The sequence below is a fragment of the Phyllostomus discolor genome, chromosome 8 (genome assembly GCF_004126475.2).
Source record: "Phyllostomus discolor isolate MPI-MPIP mPhyDis1 chromosome 8, mPhyDis1.pri.v3, whole genome shotgun sequence".
NCBI lineage: Eukaryota > Metazoa > Chordata > Mammalia > Chiroptera > Phyllostomidae > Phyllostomus > Phyllostomus discolor.
The window spans coordinates 20,094,490-20,114,074 of NC_040910.2; the positions used below are offsets into that span (position 1 = coordinate 20,094,490).

At 47.5% G+C, this 19,585-nt stretch overlaps 1 protein-coding gene across 1 annotated transcript in view; it reads left to right on the forward strand.

The window, feature by feature from the left end:
- Window positions 1-19,585, forward strand: part of TMEM131L (transmembrane 131 like) — a 139,627-nt gene that overhangs the window by 482 nt on the left and 119,560 nt on the right. The window contains exons 2-3 of the mRNA XM_028520060.1: window positions 414-484; window positions 7,380-7,423. Coding sequence (XP_028375861.1) covers window positions 414-484; window positions 7,380-7,423 — 115 coding nt within the window. The remainder of the gene's footprint in view (window positions 1-413; window positions 485-7,379; window positions 7,424-19,585) is intronic.

A 19,585-nucleotide genomic window follows, 5' to 3' on the forward strand; every position in this document is an offset into this window, starting at 1 on the left:
GGCACCCCCGGCGCAGCCCCCGCTTTGTGTGGCGCGCGCTAGGGCTCCGCCGCGGCCCGGCTTCCTGCAGCTTTGTTCCCCGAGCCTGGCCGCCCAAGACCCATCCTGCAGATGCCCGCCCCAGATGCTGCGGGATGCGAGCGCAGAGTGGCCCACGGAGTGGTCTCTTCCAATCAGTCCTCCAGTACGAGACTCCCCGACCCTGCATGCTCTCGCCTCTCTGTCACAGGGGCTGCCGGCACACACCCCGTCCATTGTGTTCGTATCCTAGGCTGGCTTTTTGGGTGGCTTCGCTTCTAGAAGGAAAGGGGGACTTGTTTTGGTGAGGCGGGTGCATAGGGGACGATAGGGAAACAGGAAGCGTTTCTTTTCCGTGCATTAAAAACGCGGTGTATTTTTTGATGTTCGTGCAGCGATTGAGCCCTTGCCCAACGTGGTGGAGCTGTGGCAGGCTGAAGAAGGGGAACTCCTCTTGCCCACTCAGGTGAGGACGATAAGGTGACAGAGCAGGGGTGGGTGTGAGAACGTGAAGAGGCCGGGAGGCCACGAGGCCGCCGGCCCCCCAGTGGCACAGGCACTCGGGCCACTTTGCAAGGCAAATAAACGGTCGGGCCAAGCCCGAACACCTGGCAACGGTGGCCTCAGCCTCCTCCTGCGCCATGTGACAGGGCGTGAGTCACGCCTGCCCCAAGTTCAGAAGGTGGGACCTAGGCCACCTCAGCAGGGCCTTGGCCAGCGACTGCTGTGTGGAGAGGAAGGGCGGGCCCCTAGGCCAGCTGTGGTCTTGGGTGGGCGAGGGATACGTGCCCCGTTCTGTTAGTGAGCTGGCGCTGTGTCCTTGAGGACAGCAAGGATATTGATTTCAGAAGTGTTAGTGAGTGGTACTTGCCATTGGCGTTAAGTTGCTTTGGGTTGAAGATGTGACTTTAAAGAATTGTCATCTTGGATTTTTTCCAAGTGCCTTAAATTCGCGTTAGAATACACCCTCTAAGGAACTTCAATTTCCTGTTTGGGCTCCTGCCCCCAATATGATACAAAGATTACATTTGGAAAAACAATTACTAGCATTTTATTGGAATCTGTGGCATCATATAGGGTTTTCGGCTGCTAGAGACACAGTACTGCAAAGCTCTTGTGTTTAAGGGTTAACTTTTAGGAGAAATCCTCACTGACTGCAGTTGTACACATTTAAATATAATATTGTTGACTGTTTTTCAGTATTGACAGTCGTGAGCCCAAATGCATTTTTTCCCCTGGGGGAGAAGTGGTTTGAATTCTAAGGGAATATTCAGCTTGTGGGCCATAATTTTTAAGATGTTCATTACAGCCACATCGGTGGCAGCGCTTAATTCTATGCTGTCTCTTGTGGCTGTTTAGAAAAACAGGATGTCTAGCTGTAACTTCGCTGGAGAGGCTGTGCAGTTTTACATTTCAGTTTTCTCCTTCCTATGCGAAGCAGTTGGAGTGCTGGTTTTGAGATATTTGGAATATTCATTTTAACCAGGGCTAATGAATAACAGCTTCAAGGCGGAGAGGTGATTTTTTAGAGGAAAATTTTCCTGGACCTTCCCTCAGGCCAGCAGGCTGAATAAGACCAGTCCTTTGAGAAAAAGCCCCAGCAGGATGGGAAGCAAATAGTCTGCCCTTCTCTTAAAAGTTTAGTCCCAAGTGGAGTTGTTCCCTGATTATAAAGAACAGATGTGTATTGTTGAAGTTTTAGAACGTACAAAAAGATAAAATGAACAGAATAGACATTGTTCATAATCCTACTGAGAGAACCACACCTAACACTTGAAGTATTTACTGTTAAAAAATAAAGTTCTGTTTGTCTATGTTAGAGTTGTTCAGGAGCAGCCTTTGTGACTTTTCGGGCTGGAGAATTATGTGTTGGGGGCGCTGTCCTGGGCCCAGGATGATTTCAATCAGCCGGAGCGTCTCTGCCTCCACCCAGCAGATGCCAGTGGTGCTCACTTCTGTCTCTCTTTCTCTCAGCTGTGACAGCTACAGCTGGTCTCCAGACAGGGGCCAAAGGCCCCTGGGGAGCAGAGTCGCCCCAGTGGAGAAGCCCTGGTGCCTATCTCTACGTATGTGCATTTGTAGTCAATTGTAGCCTCTGTCTCCTACTGGTTAGGGTTAGAAGCCAACCCAAGCTGAAGGAAGGTAAACTACAGGCTCTGGTTTATTACAGCATTAGTGGAAGATGTATTCACTCTGCCCAGAGGTGGAGATGTCAGGCCTGTCATACGCTTTTATTATAGGGTCAGACATGATTTTATGAAATTCTTAACTTCTAGTTTTGTTTGTATATATAATATGGTTTGTTTGGGTAAAAATGTTAGACTTTAAAGCTGTTTTCTGGAATGTTCACTATAGAAGCATCTATAACTAAGCTATTTTAATCAACGCTGTAATGAAAGTGAAACTGATATTCAGAGTAATTTCCTAAACACTTTATCTCTACCTATATGAGTATCTTTTAGAGATGCTTACTCTGCCTATACCTGGGGTGGGGGTGAGGACAGGTGTAGCTTTATCTGTCTAAACTGCATACCATGTATATGCATATGCCTCTATCTAAACCACCTCTACACACATACAGTATAGGTATATATTGCATGTGTAAAAACTGCAGAGAGTTCTGAAGAAAGGTCTTTTTAGCGAATTCTTTTCAAAGCACTTTGAATATCTTTCAGAAAAGTTTTCCTCATGTGTGTGTCATGGAGTCTGTTGGAAAGAGAATATTTATGGGTATTATTTAAATTTGAGGGCTTTCTGCTTAGTTGACTTATAGGTTGTGTTCCTTTCATTTGGGAAGAATTAAAGGTGGCTTCAGAAACTAAGATTTTTCAATTAGAGTTGAAATAGGAGCACCAGAAGATGTGCCATTAAAAAATTGAATACTACCATTTGCCAACACTAATTATTTATTTTGGAAATGTTGACTGTTGATTGGACCTGCCCTGCCCCACCCCCCACCCCTGGGTCTCTCAGTGATCAAGCTTGAGTAACACATCATTAGTAAAACAAAATATAATGATTGAATGGCTTTAACCTGCCTGACCCTCTGCCCAGCTTCAGGATTTGACTTCCTGTCTCATCATCCCTTTTGACCTCCGACCTCAGTTTCTTCATCTGCAAAGTGAAGGTAATAATGGTGCTGATCTCAGAGAAATAAACACCTTGAACTTAGGAAGCACTTAATATACAAGGCCCACCCCTTTTTATTACAAAATCATAAGCATGTAATTCTGTAACATAACTATCACACTCAAGGATACCATATGACATTTTAGGTGAAGTGTTTTAAAATTGCTGTCCGTCTCGTGTGAGACATTCACGCACCCTAGCAACCACACTCTGGCAGGCGTTACTTCTGCTGGACCATCTCCGATACCTGTCACTGCAGCAGCAGCCAGCTGTCCCCCGGTGATTTGGTCACTGGAGAGCATGGGGCTGGAGAGCATCCTGCTTCGAAGGGGCTGAACCAGTCAGATAGCCCTGGATTATTATGTACCTTCCGATTGTGCAGATAAATAGTATTATTCTTATCTTTTTGTTATATGCTCTTTTATGTTGTTTAATAGCTTGGTGTAGGAACATAACTATCCATGGTGACAATGAGAAAGAAGAAAAAAACATGTGTTTTTTTACTTAGATTTACAGAATTTTTGCTTTCCTTTAACTTTGCTTCATGTGACCTCATTTCATCACACTGTGTCCAAAGTGATGATGGGTGTAGGAGCGAAACAACCGTTTTCATTAGCTTACTGTCCAGAAGTTATTGCGTGTGTGCAAGACCCCACCTTGTGCACCTTCTTACTTTGCCTTCAAGGTCAAAACCCTCCTGTGATTCCCTGCCATCCACTTGACCTGAGGGCCTTCCGTATTCTGACCTTGACTGCTGCTCTGGTCAGTGGTCAGTGTCTGGGACGCTGACTCTTGGCCGGGCAGGCCCGACACCCATCTGTTGAGTGAAAGAACTGACGCTGTTGCCTACAGGGATGGTGCTTCCTAACTTGGCAGTGGCACCCTCCTTTCCCCTCTTCGAGTTTCTTGAGTGTCTGAGTTTTTTGCTTCGTCTCCTGCCCTAACTTGGTTCCCCTAAAGAGGGTTTGGGCTTCTAAGCCTGGTGGCCCCTATGGCGGCCACAGTGTTCTGCAGGCAGTAGGCATGGAGTAATAGTCCGTGAGTTCTTCCTGGGGAGGGAGGAGAGGCAGTTGTCTGTGTTTCCAGGTCCCCTGTTCATAGGTCATTCAGTTCCGAAGATGGCAGGCCCGGGGCCTTCAGCATTGGTTTTCTATTATTGTTGAATAAATTACATTTTTGTTTCAGGGCTAGCAGCTGGAAGGGCCATGTAGAACTTGTTCTTTTAATCCCTTTAGTCTGTTCTGAGAGCGGAAGCCTCACTCGTGCTGCCCCAGGTTTGGCTGGGGACACACAAATGGGTGCCGTGGAGGAGCAGCTGGTGCCTGACGCAGCCGCCCAGGGCTGCGGGCTGGGAGGGCAGGCTCCCCGCCCTCCCGGTCTCACTGCTCCTCTACGAACACCTCGCAGAGGGGGCTGGCCCACTGAGCACCCCGGGATGCAGCGATGAATCGGGAGGTCTCGGCTTTAAAAATCCCACGTCTTGTTAAACTTACCCTAAACTTGACGCCCGAGCGTAGATGATGGAAATTGATAGAAAGTGAAACAGGAAATGGGCCACGGACTGTGAGAATTCTCTATGATCTCAGGTACCGGGTTATGTAATGGCATCTCGCTCCAGTCAGCAAATCATTAACAAGTGTTTGGAAATATTTTTGTCATAGAGATTTATTTTTGATTTAATCTACCTCCACTATCAACATAAAAACATAATAATTAACGTGGGTTGAACAATAACCGGAATTGTTTAAGCACTGTACGAGGATTATCTCCTGTTAACATGCTAACGACTATGAAATAAGAAGACCCGATTTTGCAGATGAGAAAACTGAGGCCCTGGCCCCAAGTCATCATATAACTAACTGCCCAAGGCTTTTAGAAAGTGGTCGTGGTGGGATTTGAACCCAGCAGGTATTGGATCCAGAGCCTATGCTTTTGGCCACCACACTATTGTAAGAATTTTCACACTGCCTGGCCAGAAAAATATATTGTGGGCATAAAATTTCTGGGCCTAAGGGAAATGATTTTCAGGTTCTGTTTTGATTTAGGAAAATTTGCCTAATGGAGTTTTCAAAAATGGTCATACCCACCAGTATTTAAAAAAATATCTTTATTAAAACATTTTTATTGAGGTATAACTAACATATAACATTATATTTTAGGTATAAAACAGAATGATTTGATATTTGTGTCTATTGCAAAATGATCACCATAATAAGTCTAGTTAACTTTTCTCATAGTACATAGTTACAAAAATGTTTGTTCTTTTGATAAGAAATTCGAAGATTCACTCTTAGCAACTTTCTAATATGCAGTACAGTATTTTTTAACTATAGTCACCATGCTGTACATGATATCCTCCTGATTTACTTCTTTTACAACTGAAGTTTGTACCTTTTGACTACTTCCACCCATTTAGCCTACCCCCACCCCTGCTGCTGGTGGAGGGGTCGGATTACAGGATTTGGTCCCTGCCTTTTCAGAGCTGGGCGGTGTTGGGGAGATAAAGCTGGTAATACCCTGAGATAACAATCAAGGGCTGAAATGCAGGCTCTGCAGGGAGAGTGGAGGGGCAGAGTGTACTGGGAAGGTCTGCATTAGCAGCCATGTGGGCACTGAGGGGAGAGTGGAGGGGTAGAGCGTATTGGGGAGATCTACATTAGCAGACATGTGACGGGGCGTAGCCTAGAGCCTTTTCACGGGGCTGAAGGTTCAGTGTTTTTATGCTGCTGTGTTAACCTGGGGCCCAGAGCCCCTGCTGGAGCCTGGTTGTGGAGATGGAGATGGGTGTGTCGAGGTGAATTGACATTGCTTGATTCCAGGTTAAAGAACTTGGAACATATCTGCCCAGCACTTGGAGAGCCATGGCAGGACCTTGAGCACAGAGTAACACAGGGACTCGGAACTCTGGGTCCATACCATGTGGGTGGTGAAGTGATTGGCAGTGGTGGCCTGGGCAGCTGACTGTGTGGGCTAGTTTGCTGACAGAAGGGATGGAGAAGAGAGGCCAGGTCCGAAGTGTATTTTGGGTGAGTGGGTGGGTCAGTATAGTTTGTGGTGAGGGGCAGAGAGCAGTGTAAGATGACCCTAAGGTTTGCCTGTGGGTCAAGGAGTGTCACGCTGTCTTTGACAGGAGAGGCCAGTTAGAACGGAAGCCACCTGGCAGGGACCCCTGATGTTGGTAAGCCTGATGCCGGTCCTAGTTGTTTCGGGAGAAAAGGCATACACATCCGGGGGGGGGGGGGGGGGGCGGATTCAGGGGTGGGGCTGGAGCTGCCAATAGTTCACGCTCCACCTGTGGTGGAGTGGCCACCATGTGCTGTGTTGACCAAAACCATGGGAGTCTTGGCTCCCGTGGAAAGATAGGCATTTACTATCTACGTGTGTGACTGAGTGAGAAGTTGGGGCTGGTGATGGGGATTGCACCCCATGGTTACACGTGTGGGTGAACAGTGGCGGGAATTTGCGCAGAGGAGGCCGGGCAGGGACGGGGAGGAAGAGGGCACTGAGGCAGCGTTACCTGGACAACGGGGTCTGGGAGAAGCTAGAGGAGCAGCAAGGGTCGGTGTGCCTGAAGAACAGTGAGGAGCTTCAAGAAAGGGTAGTCAAGGTCATGTCCGTCAGGCAGATTACAGTGTAGTATTCAACTGGATCTGCCCTTTTGTTTCTGTTTCCGGAGGCTTTTCTTTTTTACTTTCCCGGTGATGACACATGTGGTTGTATTTTTCAACGGGAAATCTGGGGGAAGATTTTGGAATCACTTTTGAGTGTGATTTTTATGCCATTCATAACATGTATCAGCCTTTTTACCTCGATGCCAAAATATATCAGGTGTTCATTTAGGGAATTCTGAGTGAAAGAGTACACTTTCTACACTTGGGAATTTGAATTATTATTAAACTTCATCTTGTGTGATTGACCTTAAACCACACTGGTTAAAAAATGCTCTTGGAGAGAAGTGATGTCAACTAATGTCAAGATCACGTTCAGGTTGGGGTTGTAAACAGACAGGACACTTACCATGAGTATCTAAGGGACACTTGGCAGCCTGGTAGTGTTGGCGGTACTGGTGTCACTCTTTCTCCATGAACACTCACTGGGTGCCGGCCGTGCATCAGGAACGATTTTAGATGCTCATTACGTGTTCGTCACTCCTGTGGGGTTTGAAGAACTCTTTGTTTTGGGGATTTTGTGTTCCTTTGAAACAACTGTTAAAGCGTGTTCTTTTTCAATAGGGTGATTCTGAAGAGGATATGGAGGAGCATTCTCAAGAACAGAGGTAAGGAAAGATATGGGAGCAAATACCTGCTAAATATCCCTGCCCACTTCGGATGCTGTCTGAAGTCTTGTATGAGTCTGTGTTTCGTATTTAATATTTTCTGTCATGTACCTTTCTCATTGGCATTTGGAATATCTGTGTTCTCTAATAATATGACTTTGTTTGGAAATAAGGTTGTACAGAAAGCTGTTAAAACACACACACACACCCACACCCACTCGCCAAGTTCATTTTTCCTGTGGCATGCTCACTCCCTCCACCTGGTTCACACACATCCATTGAGCATCAAGCACTGTCCCGGGTGCTGGACGTAAAACACAAAACAAGACCTGGGTTGCATGTAGTGGGGGAGTTGGGCATTACCGTAAACAAAACGAAAGAATGATGCTTTTAAAGAGAACTATCAAGAATTAGATTGCTGTGGTGGAGAATAATGAGGTAGATGGGGTGGTCAGGGGAGGCCCCTCTTAGAGAGGGGACATTGGAGCTGAGGTCTGGAGGGTGTGCAGGAGCAGCCACGCAGCAGGCAGGGGGAGCCTGCTGTGTGCAGAGTGGATGGCAGGTGCAAGGGCCCTGTGGTGGGAAGCCCTGGCGGCGGCCCAGGAACTCAGAGAAGGCCAGTGTGGTTTGTGTGATAGTGAGCTGTGATAGGACCTTCTCAGAAGTCACAGTAAGGAGCTTGAGTTTTATTTTTTTAATAAAATAAAATATAGTTTGTGGTATGAGTTGTTAAAGGACTTGAAGCAAGGGCTAGCAGATGGAAAGATGTAAACTACCATTTTAAAAGAATCCTCTTGTCCTGGGGCAGTCTCGGTCAGTTGTCAGACTGGAGTAGTTGGTCCTTAGGTAGTCGAAAACTCAGGGCTCCCTGGGCACAGGGATAACTCTCAGGGGATCGGGTTCTGGATCCTCAGCATCTACATCGTCTCGTAAGATTGATTCGTCTGTGGTTGCATGTTCTCCTTCTCCACTTTACCAAAGAAAAGAGGCAGACCTCTTACCCGGCCTGGATCCTGTGCTTCCTCTTGGGCAGTATCGGTTAGGAGCGGGTGATTCACGCTGGCTGGATGACAAATTCATTTCTAACTCTCTGCTGGTTTACAAATATTGACGTTCAACAAAATTAAAAGAGGACCCAATCAGACTGGCAGTTGCTAGGTCATCAAAAGCTATTTTTAACGATAGGTCTCTGTGATTTTTGGATAAAACACTAAGGGAGTTTAGAGTACATAGAGACCGTGCTATCACAGTGCTCCTTCCATTGTTTGTTTATGTAAACAGGCTTTTTCAGTGCTCATATTAAACAAGACAGACAAGGAAAATGGGCTGAAATTGGTGCTAACTGATGCATCTCATTCTTGCAGTAAGTAATATTCACATCAATTATTTGGGGTGAGGAGAGGAGACCGTTCCATCCATATTGGTAAAGGATGCATTTTTAATAAAATTTGACTTATCAAAAATAAAAAATAAATATTTTGTAACATAAATAATAAAATGGTAAAATATTTTGTAAAAAAATAAAAATTTGGTAAAATGCTGGTTTAATCAATTGCACGCTAATAAAAATCATAATTCAGGAAAAAAGATTTTAAAACATTTTAAATATTTTATATATTTATTTTTAGACGGAGGCGAAGGGAGGGAGAAAAGCGGGGAGAGAAACATCAGTGTGTGGTTGCCTCCTATGAGCCCCACACTGAGGACGTGACTGGCTACCCAGGCTTGTGTCCTGGCTGGGAATCAAACCGGCAACCCCTTTGGTTCACAGGCTGGCACTCAATGCACTGAACCACACCTGCCAGGACCAGAAGAAAAAATGCTAATGCTTCGATCTTATGGTCACAGAAAAAAATTTTAACCCCCCCAAATTTCAGTTTAAGCCCATAGGTTTGTTGCAAAAGTCTTTGACCACAAAGGTACAATAGGTTAAAATTCTTTGAGGGAATATCCAGCAATGTGGGAACGCCTATTTGCGTATTTGAAAAAAGTGAATGATGATGGATATTGTAGTGGTGGTATTTAGATGCCATTGAAGATATTTTAAAAAGTGATTGTTTTATTAAAAATGCCAATATTTACAATATCAATGTCCCAGCGACCATTTAAACTCAGCACGAAATTTAAAATGGGAGCTAACACCCGTACGTCGGGCAGCGTTCAGGGTTTGTCACAGTCCCGTTGGGGTAAACGGGAGCAAGGAAAGCCGAGGAGGGGTGAGGATTCTGTGTCGGGCTAGGCCGGCCACAGCGGGGATGGACGGGTGTGCCACGTCCTGAGATGAGTCTTGCGGGGTGGAGCTGATCCACCACTGACTCCGAGGCGGAGAGGGAGGAGAGGAGGAGTCACGGAGGGCTGCTGGCTTTTGGCTTGAGCGTTTGGGGAGAGGATGACTGGGATGGGAAAGGATTTGTGGGAGGGAGATCAGGAAGTGTGGCTGGTTGTCTCCCAGGCATCTCAGGCTTGACAGAACATGTCCCGGCGGAGCTGGCGGGAGGCAGGTGATGATGTGCGTGTGGAGCCAGCAGGGCCTGGGCTGCCTCTCCGGGGGTGGGTGTGCCGGTCCTGCGGCGAGCCCTGTGGCACATATTTTGGAGTTTGTTGGCCTTGTTTGCAAACGCAATTCTCTCCCTTCTCATTAATTAGAGCTTATTTCTTTTCTTTTCGCCAATTTTCTGTCCCACTTAAAAGTATTTGTAGACTTTATCCTCACTGGTCTCTTTTGACACAGTGTCAGATTCTCAGGGCAGAGGCGTGGGGTGAGGGGGAACTGTATCAGGGAATCTGCAGAGTGGCCTCCGCACTCGTTGTCAGTGGCTCATGGTAAGAGATGCATTTTGCATCGTGGTTACCTACTTACCTGTAGGCCTGTGTGTGGATGTCTGAATAAGTACATGCCTGCTGATATATTTATATCATAGTGCTTACCCTTACTAACTGTGATATGTTCTATTTTGTTTCATTTTTGGGGGTGGAAAAATATATAACATTTACCATGTTAATCATTTTTAGGTGTACAGTTCTGTGGCATTGAGTGCATTCGCACTGTTATGCGCCCATTATTACAACACCCTGTCCCTAGACATTTTCTGTTTTGTTAAAAAAAAAAATGCTGGTTGCTGCTACTGGGTTAATTTTAAAACTCCTTAATCGTGATTCATACTTTGATCAACTCTGATTTATACAGAATTTTAATCTTTCTGATATAAAACATTTTTAGTATGCTGCTATTATTTTATCCCTAGTTGCTTTCCTTTCAACTTAATTTCCAAGCCTCTTTGTTTTCTTTGGCTTTTTACTTGGTCGAGATTTGTCCGTCATGCGTCAAGACACAGGTTGGGTGCTGCTCCTGGAAAACCCTCTTTGTGTCCGTTTCCTGAAAATGTAGCGTCTGGAGTTCCGTCCAGGGAAGGATCTCTGTGAGTGTCCTGTCCCAGGCTGGGTAACTTCGGGAGTGCTTCCCAGGACTTGCTGTTTATTTACCTTCACCGTGCAGATGGGATTTTTTTTTTAAATGAAACGTTGAATACCCCCAAGGCTCATGTAATGTCTCGCTACTTTTAAAATAAACCTTTTGCGTTCGAGTAGATGTAGATTTACAGAAAACTGTGGAGATGGTTAAGAGAGTACCCCTCTACCCCACACACAGTTTACCCCGATGTTAATGTCTTAGTGACTGTGGTCCACCTGTCACGGCTCAGATACCGACCTTGACGCATGACTGTGGACCAAACCCCGCATTTCACTGGGTTTCCACGGTTTTTCCCCAATGTCCCTTTTCTGCCCCAGGAGCCTATCTTGGACGCCACCTTACTTTTTGTTATTATGTCCCCCGAGGATCCTCTGGGTTGTCACAGTTTGTCAGGCTTGTGCCATCCCGACAGTCTTGAGGAGGACTGGGCAGGTCTTTTGTAAAATGTCCCTCAGTCTGGGGCTGTGTCATGCTTTCCCTGGAGGTCAGTTGGGGTTCTAGGTTGGGGCAAGGAGGACCACGGGTGTACATTGCCATTCTCGTCACATATCCTATACCTACTGTCGGTGTGACATATCACCTTGCTGGTGACTTTGGTCACCTGGCCGATACTATTTGTCAGGTTTTCCTTCTGTCAAGTTACTGTTTCTCCACCTCTTTCCATGCTGCACTCTTTGGAGACAAGTTATTAAGTGGAATTAAGCTCTGCCCGCATAAACTGTTTAGATTCCGTTTGTGTGGGAGATTTGCCTATTCTCCTTCTCTTGTTTATTTATTTATTTGATCGTTTATTTATATTGCTATAGACTCGTGCATATTTATTTTATACTTTGGGTTACCCAATACTGGCTTTGCCCTGCTATTTTAATGTCATTTACCCTTAATCCTACATTTATGAAGTTATTAGCATGTCCTTACACAGTTTTCCAACACTTCATCTGTTGGAAAAATGTTCTGATGTTCATTTTAATTGCTACCCTATAATGCAACTCTTAATGATATTAAGATGGATTTGAAGTCGGTAGGGTGAACACTTATGAACTCTGCAAAACGAATGCATTGTCACTGAGAGAACCCACGCAGAGGAACAGCCACCCCCGGGGACTCGAGGAATAGATTTGACCGTAGAACAGAGACTCAGTATGTCCCAAGAAAAGCGTAGGTGGTAACGACGTCTGTCACTGGAGGGAATACGGGTGGCGAAGGAACTCTGTGTTTCACCCCCCAGGCTGGCCAAGACAGGGCCAGGAGCCGGCCGCCGTGCACCCTGGGGTGGAGGGTTCTAGACTGGCTAGCCTGCGAGCTCAGACACAAGTTTGGGAAAGCTTTCAAGGTAATTGGCCCCATTGAAGATTTTGTTTATAGTATCTTGATTTCATCTTCTGCTAATGCTGTGTAATTGTAGTTGGTCAAAAGCCAGAAGAGCAATATTTGAAAAACTGTCTTCCCCGTTTCCTCTCCATCCCCATTTTCCTCCTGGGTGTTCTCAGATATCAGCAGTGACTTACTGCTTTGCTGAGAAGGAAGGGCTGCTGCTGGGACCGGGCGACGGGAGCAGATGAAAGCTGACTTCAGCCCTTACTAGAACTGAGCCGTCTCTGGGAAGCTGGGCTGGCTCTCGGGTGCATCTCCAATGAGCCTTTTCGGGGTCTGTTTATTAGAATGTGCAAAGTGTAAGCACTGGCAATGGATGACTAATACATTATTTCAGCTTTTAAAAATGGCTATGGAAATACTAAATGATTAGGTACAGCGTCTGTGGAAAGTTTTTGTTTTTGTTTCTTTTCTGGTTTTTGATTTTTTTTTAAGCTGTGCCCTGGTCTGATTAGTAACAGCAGCAAAATGTGCCTTCCTAAAACCATTCATATCAGTTAAAGGCAGACCCTGAGAGTCAGAACATGAAGAAAATCCTGTTAACCTTTCAGCAACATACTGAAAGATGTAATTGCAGACAAAAGTGACTTAATCTTTAGGGAAACTTTCTTAGTCAGTGGAGGGGGTCTCAGAGTCCCCTCAGGGACTGGCACTGCTCTTGACTTCTCTTTGTTCCGCTTCAGAAGATAAAGCTGTGTTTTCAGCGTAACCCCAAGTTCTTGACCTGCTGATAGGATCCTCCACGTTGAACCTGAACGTGCCTCCCCAGGGTTCCACTGTGGACAGTTTTCTCTTCCCATCTGTCATTTCCCTAGGTGATCTCACCTACTCTCTTGGGATTTTGTATCCTCTGCAGGAGGAACTTGAACTAGGATTGTACCTTCTGCCCCTGCCCAGAGGTCTCGCCTGTTCCGGGTGCCCACAGAGGCCTTCCTTTAGCTTTCCCTGCTGCTAAATTAGTGTGCAGTGAGCTGAGCTGTTGGGCTCCTCCCCCTCCCCCTCTGAGCCCTCCCCCATCACAGCTCCTCCCCTCTCATCCTTCCCCTCTCAGCCCTTCCCCTGCTCCTCCTCTGGCTGAGCCCTCTTAGTGAATAGCAGCACCAAGCATTCATTTGCATGAGCCCAAAATCTGGATGCCCTCCCCCACTCCTTTCATACTCCCCATCCTCAGTGGACCATCGGGTATGGCTGGATCCTCTCCCCCTGACTCCATGTTATATAGTTCCCTCAGCCTGCTCTCCACATTCCTCTTTGAGTACTGTATACAATCTATACATCCTCTCCTGCCGGTCCTCCTACAAGCAGCCTTTTGTGGAGCTCCTTACCTGTGGTGGGGTGGAGGGCAGAGGCCTGAGTGTGGCACAGAAGACCTTTTGTGATGTGGGCCCTGCTCACCTCTTTCAGCCTGCCTTCTGCTTCTCACTTCCCTCCATTCACAGGGTCCTCTCTCCACCCACCCCCAATACACTCTTTTTCCCTGCCAACCCCCCCTCCCCCCCACCTGACCCCCTCCTGGGGCCTGCTCCACACCGCACCATGCACGCAGGGCTCCCTGCACAGGGCACTGAGCCTCTGTTTTGCAGTTGCCTTTGTCAGGATACCTAGGTTCCTGAGTCCCGATCACCTGATTCCCCAGCACCTAACCTAGTACCTGCCACCTAGGTAAAGAGCTGCTAATGGAAAGAATGCAAGCTTCTGTTTTTAAATTTAAGTCTTGTAAGTTGAGTCCTTGTCATGTTTCACATGGTCTTCATATCCAAGCTCACAAACCGTATTTGCCATTGAAACTGCAGTACTGATATTAGTATGAGGGTCTGTGGTTTTTCAATTGGGTTTTTGCAGTTGGTGTGCTTTGAAAGAGAATGGGTGGTTGCCCTCTCCACATGTGCCCCCCTCCTCCTTCTGCCAGTGCTGTGGGCCCCCAGGGGTTTGCCCAGTGAATGCATTCAGTCATGGGCTTCACGGCCGTAATGGGGAACGGGAACTTGCTTCAACTGTAACAGAGCTCATAATTTAGGAAAATGGAGACAACTGTACTCGAACAACAATAAAAGAAAGAATAAAAGCTTTGAAACAGGGTTCTTAGGATATATTAAAAATTGTTTTCAAACCACAAAAACCTTGTTGGGTTTTTTAGGTTGTTAAATTTTTAGTAAAGGTTTGTGTTTTCCCCTTTTAGATTTTATTTATTCATTTTTTAGAGAGAGGGAAGGGATGGAGAAACAGAGGGAGAGAAACATCAATCAGCTGTTGCTCGTGTGGACCCTGACTGGGGCCTGAACCCACAGCCCAGGCCTGTGCCCGGACCGGAATCAGACCAGCAACCCTTCGGTCTGTGGGACAATACCCCACCAACTGAGCCACCCGGTCAGGGCTTTAGCAAAGCTTTTGGTGTTTATGTAATCCTTCAGCCCTCCACTGGAGCTGATTAGAAAAAGAGCATAATAGGATCAGAATCCTAATTCTGATTTTTATTGAAACTTTTACAGAGTCTATAAGAAGATAAAGAAGATTTATCTTCTTATAGACTCTGGAGTGATTACGTTTATGCTGATTTGTGTCTTCCTGTTGAACAGGAGACTGGAACCACCTTTAGTAGTTCCAGGCGTGCTTTGGAGGGTTCATCTAGAACCCTGGCACACGAGCAGCAGCTGATTGATGTTTCTCTCCCTCTGTTTCTCAGTCCCTCCCCTCTCTCTAAAAATGAATGGGTGGCTATAAAAATAGGCAAAACACTTCATTCCTGTTGGCAGTCTAGAATCCAGACAGAGGGACTGAGGTCTGGAGAGGCGTGGTGTGCCCAGCGGCAGAACCTTGACGCTCGCTAGACCGGGACATGCCTTTGGGAGAAGGGGCCGATTAACTGGGCGCTGAAAGTGCGGCTGTCAGCGGGCTTCCTGCCCTCGGCTGCTCGGTGGCTTGACTGATTATTGCTCCTCATCACAGTCTGTGTGACAGTAAAGTGATCTGACTGGTCGCATTCGGTCAGATGCGCATCCTGAAGACAGAGCTTGGGCAGGTTCAACAGCCCGAGAGCCCTGCCCGTGGAAATGACAACATGGTTATTAAAAAGCACAGAAAAGGCTTGTGAGAAGCTTCTTTCCAACGGGTGCTGGTCCCGCCGTGAGCAAGAGAGGGTGGGTGGTTTGCGGTGGGGAACAACGCCGTCTTCAGGAAAACTTAGAGCTCTGTGGCCAGAGTCGAGCTGACATCCCGGCGCTCCTCTGATGCAGGGAGCACGGTGCTCTGGTTTGCTCTTGACTCGTCACGATGGGGTGATGGGAAATAAAAGTCCTTTTTGGATGGATCCCGGTACATGGGCAGCAACCCTGATTAGTTCCGTAAAGGGGTCTGGGCATGTGGTGACATCAGGTTTGTATTGCTCAGTAGTGGCAGGGCCTGGGGAGGTTTCAGGGTTCAGGGGAGAGATGTAATTCCCTGAGGCAGTATGCTGTCTAGGAACACCGGTATGAGGCTAGCGGGGCCTCCCGGGAGCTTGTTACTGTAGTTTTAAATGAATTGTCATCAGACTATTAGTGTGTTGTTACAGGGTTCCGCACATGAAATATGATTCAGGAGGGATGGTGAGGCCCCCCTGACCCCCCAGTAAATGTGAAAAGGAAGGCTGCCACTTCACAAGTACTTGCTGTGGTTGTCCAGACAGTGTCTCAGAGGTGTCGTGCTCAGCAGAGGTGTTTTTGCACCCTTTGTTTTAGGATTGCCTTTGTCACTAATTTATTTTATTTATTATTTTTCTTTTAAGATTTTATTTATTTATTTTTAGAGAGGGAAGGGAGGGAGATAGAGAGAGAAACATCAATGTGCAGTTGCTGGGGGTCATGGCCTGCAACCCAGGCATGTACCCTGGCTGGGAATCGAACCTGCGACACTTGGTTCGCAGCCCGAGCTCAATCCACTGAGCTACGCCAGCCAGGATGTCACTGATTTATAAATGATACGAGAAAAAGTCTCATTTGTTTATTGTATGACTTACCTATGTTTTCACCCCAAGTAGTAGGAATGTGGTATTGCAAAGTCTGTTATCAATATGAAAATTCTTTTTTTAAAGATTTTATTTATTTATCTTTAGTGAGAGGAGAAGGTGCAGGGTAAAGAGACATCAGTGTGAGAGAGAAACATTGATCAGTTGCCTCTTGTACGTGTCCCAGCTGAACCCAAAATCCAGCATGTGCCCTGACCAGGAATCAAACCTGCTACCTTTCATTTTGCAGGATGATGCTTAACCAACTGAGCCACAGCAGTTAGGGCAACATGAGCATTCTTTGGAATTAAAAAAAATTCAAAATTTATTGAGACATTTTCATCATTGAATTATTCCTCACTGGTTGTTCCTTTTTTCCCTCCTTTAAAAATCTTTTAGTAAAATTCATGTTTCCAGAAGATGGCCATGTTTACCTCATGGCATTGTTTTCTGTGCTAGACAGATACACACGCCAGTCTGAGCAACAGGGACTCTGTGCCACCCCTATTGTTTTTGTCCAGCTTGTTCAAATATTTCCTTTAGAAAACATGGCTCTGAAGGACATGTGACTGTTGGCCTAAAACTAAGCTTCCATAAACAGATGATGTCCCACCTGTGAATTTCCAGAGAAACCCACAGGTGCTTTTGGAGGTAGCTCCCAGCTTGTCAGGAAGAGCACAGACGTCGCACGTGGCCTCCCAGGTCGACCACTGTGCACGGGGCCGGGCAGTAATTGATGTGGAGGGCACACCTGGTCCAGTGTTGACTTGGGGGTTGGGCCACCTGGTGGATGTCAGTTCCTCTAGCTGCCACTAAGCGATTGCTGCCAGGCGGAGTCCACTGGGAATGACCACTGGACTGCATTCTAGCTAATAGTTATGGCAGGGGTGTGTGGTGCTTTGGTGCAGTCTGGCTTCTGGGATCCTGATTCATCTTTGTCTGTTACACTCGGGCTGTGCGAATCCGGTTAATCCATTACAGTTGGATTTCAGGACTTGATGTTGCATTGTACTTTATGGTTTACAAAGTACTTTTCCCATGCATTGTCCTCAGGTAGCCGGGTCTGCATTCCCCTTTTATAGATGTGGAAGCAAGTTCATAAGGGTAAAACAGTTTCAGATTGCAGAGCTGTGAGGTGGCAGGACGTCATCCGAGGTGTCTTCTCTCTGATACATTTGTCTACCTTGCATCTAAACTGGAGGAGGCTGGGGGACCGTTTTCCTAATCACAGGTGCTGATTGTTTGCTTTCTGTCACAGGAGACTCGGGCTAAGATTGATGTTGGAAGCAGGTGAACCCTTTAATGAGCCCTCGTATCACGTGGTTCCTAGCAGCCCCCTGAAGAACATGAGCAAGGCTCCTGTAGGAAAGACCCAGAGTTGGGTCTTCAGTAATCCTTTGTTGTGTGCTAGGTAGCTTTCTTTGGTTTTACACTATTTCTAAGTGTTGTTGCCCACTGATATGCAGTTGCATAGCTTTTGAGGGAATTTGGCCATTTTAAGTCTTTTTTTTTTAGAATTTCTTGAGGATCACATACTATTGTAATGTGTGGCGAGAGGCGGCCTTTAGTCCTGGGGCGGATGTGCGATCCTGTTCGCTTGATTTGCTTTGTGATTAGACAGTCAGCTCCAAGGAACAGAAAGCCCTGACTCAACCAGCTCAAACAATGAAGAATGCATTAGGTCACCCAACAAGAAGCCGGGAGGCCCGGGTGGTTCTGGGTTGGTTTACTCAGCAGGTGAGCGTCAGCAGCAGGCAGCCAGGTTCTTCCCACCTGTCCGCTCCACGGGCTCCCTGTGCAGCCCAGCTCCCTTCAGGGCACGGGGGGGGGGGGGGGGGGGGGGGGGGGGGGGGATGGAGGGCTCACAGCCCCGCAGCCTCCTGCTCAAACATGCAAAGGCAGGCTATGAGAACCTTTGTCACAGGTCAAGAAATGGGTCCATGCTCACCTTGAGCTACTTCCTGGCTTAGGGAGTGGTGGGACCCCTGGGATTCACTCTGTGGAAGAAGGGTTGACCCAGTTATTGGGCGGTGGTGCTCACTGAACACACCAGGACTGTGCCTACGTGGGAGAAGGGGTGGGCCGGAGCTGGGCGGTTGTGCTGAGTGAGGGGTGAGAAGTCTAGGGCAGTGTTTCTCCAAGCCCCAGAATCAGCAGAATCAGCTCCACCTGGGAACCTGCTAGGCCAGTTCTCAGGCCCCACCCAAGGGCCACTGAATCAGACGCTCTAGGGGAGGTGCCTGCGATCTGTTTTAACAAGCCCTCCAGGTGATCCTGATGCCTGCTCAGGTCCCAGGGTGAGGCAGCTAAGGCAGCTAAGGCAGCACGTTTCAGAATACACTTGGTCGAAGACTAAATAATGAGAGGCAGAAATGGCGTTGTGGGGAGAACAATGGAGTGGAACTGGGAGGTGGAGGTTGGTTTTCAGTACCGCTCGCCAGCCCCGGATTTTAGCAAACCTGGAATATGTAGGTGTTCTTTTCACGTTATCGTGTTTCAGCCAGCTGGTCCCATTTTTCTAAAGCGAGTTCTGGCACGGTTCTGGGGACGGGGGTGGGGTTCCAGGCCAAGCTTCAGTGGCCGCCCGCTGGCCCCCCCCCCCCCCCCCCCCCCCCCCCCCCCCGTGCCCTGGCATGCCTGGGGAACAGGTGGTGCAGGCCGATGCAGGTCGGCTTCCAGGGGGAGAACTGAGGCACTTTCTCGGGGATAATTCATTCATTATAAGGGAAGTGAGTCTGGTCGAAAACCTTGGCCCAGTAACAAAAAGTCTCAGTTACTGGATGGGAGTGGCTGCTCACAGTACAGGGTGGTGTGTGTACTGAGATCTGTCTCCTGGCCCAGCTCCCTCTGGGCACGTGGCTGTGTGTGTGTGTGTGTGTGTGTATGAGAGAGAGACACGCTGTAGGGGGGCTGTTTGGGCATGAGGAAGGATGTTACTTAAGTAAAACTGAAAGAAGTGTTCTAAAAATTTCTGTGAGAAACTAGGGTGGGCACTGCCCACACTGAAGGGAACTTCCACCTCCTGCCTGGCCCCCCACCTCCACCCCCACCCCCAGGAGCAGCAGCAGCGCTGCCCAGGGCAGGGCATGGGTGGGAGGGCAGGAATAAAACTGGGACAGGGGCCCAGGATAGCTGAGCCTGTCCTGTGACTCTCTGGGGAGGCAAGGCCTCCCCACCCAAACCACAGACTGGGGATTCCCTGCGGCTCTTTCTTGGTACAATGGGAACATTTGCCCATTGAGGGGGCAGGATGAAGGAGGGCAAGAGGCAGAAATGCGAGTTCAAGTGTGGGATAGTAGTTTCCTGGGGTTGCCGTAACAAAGCACCACAAACT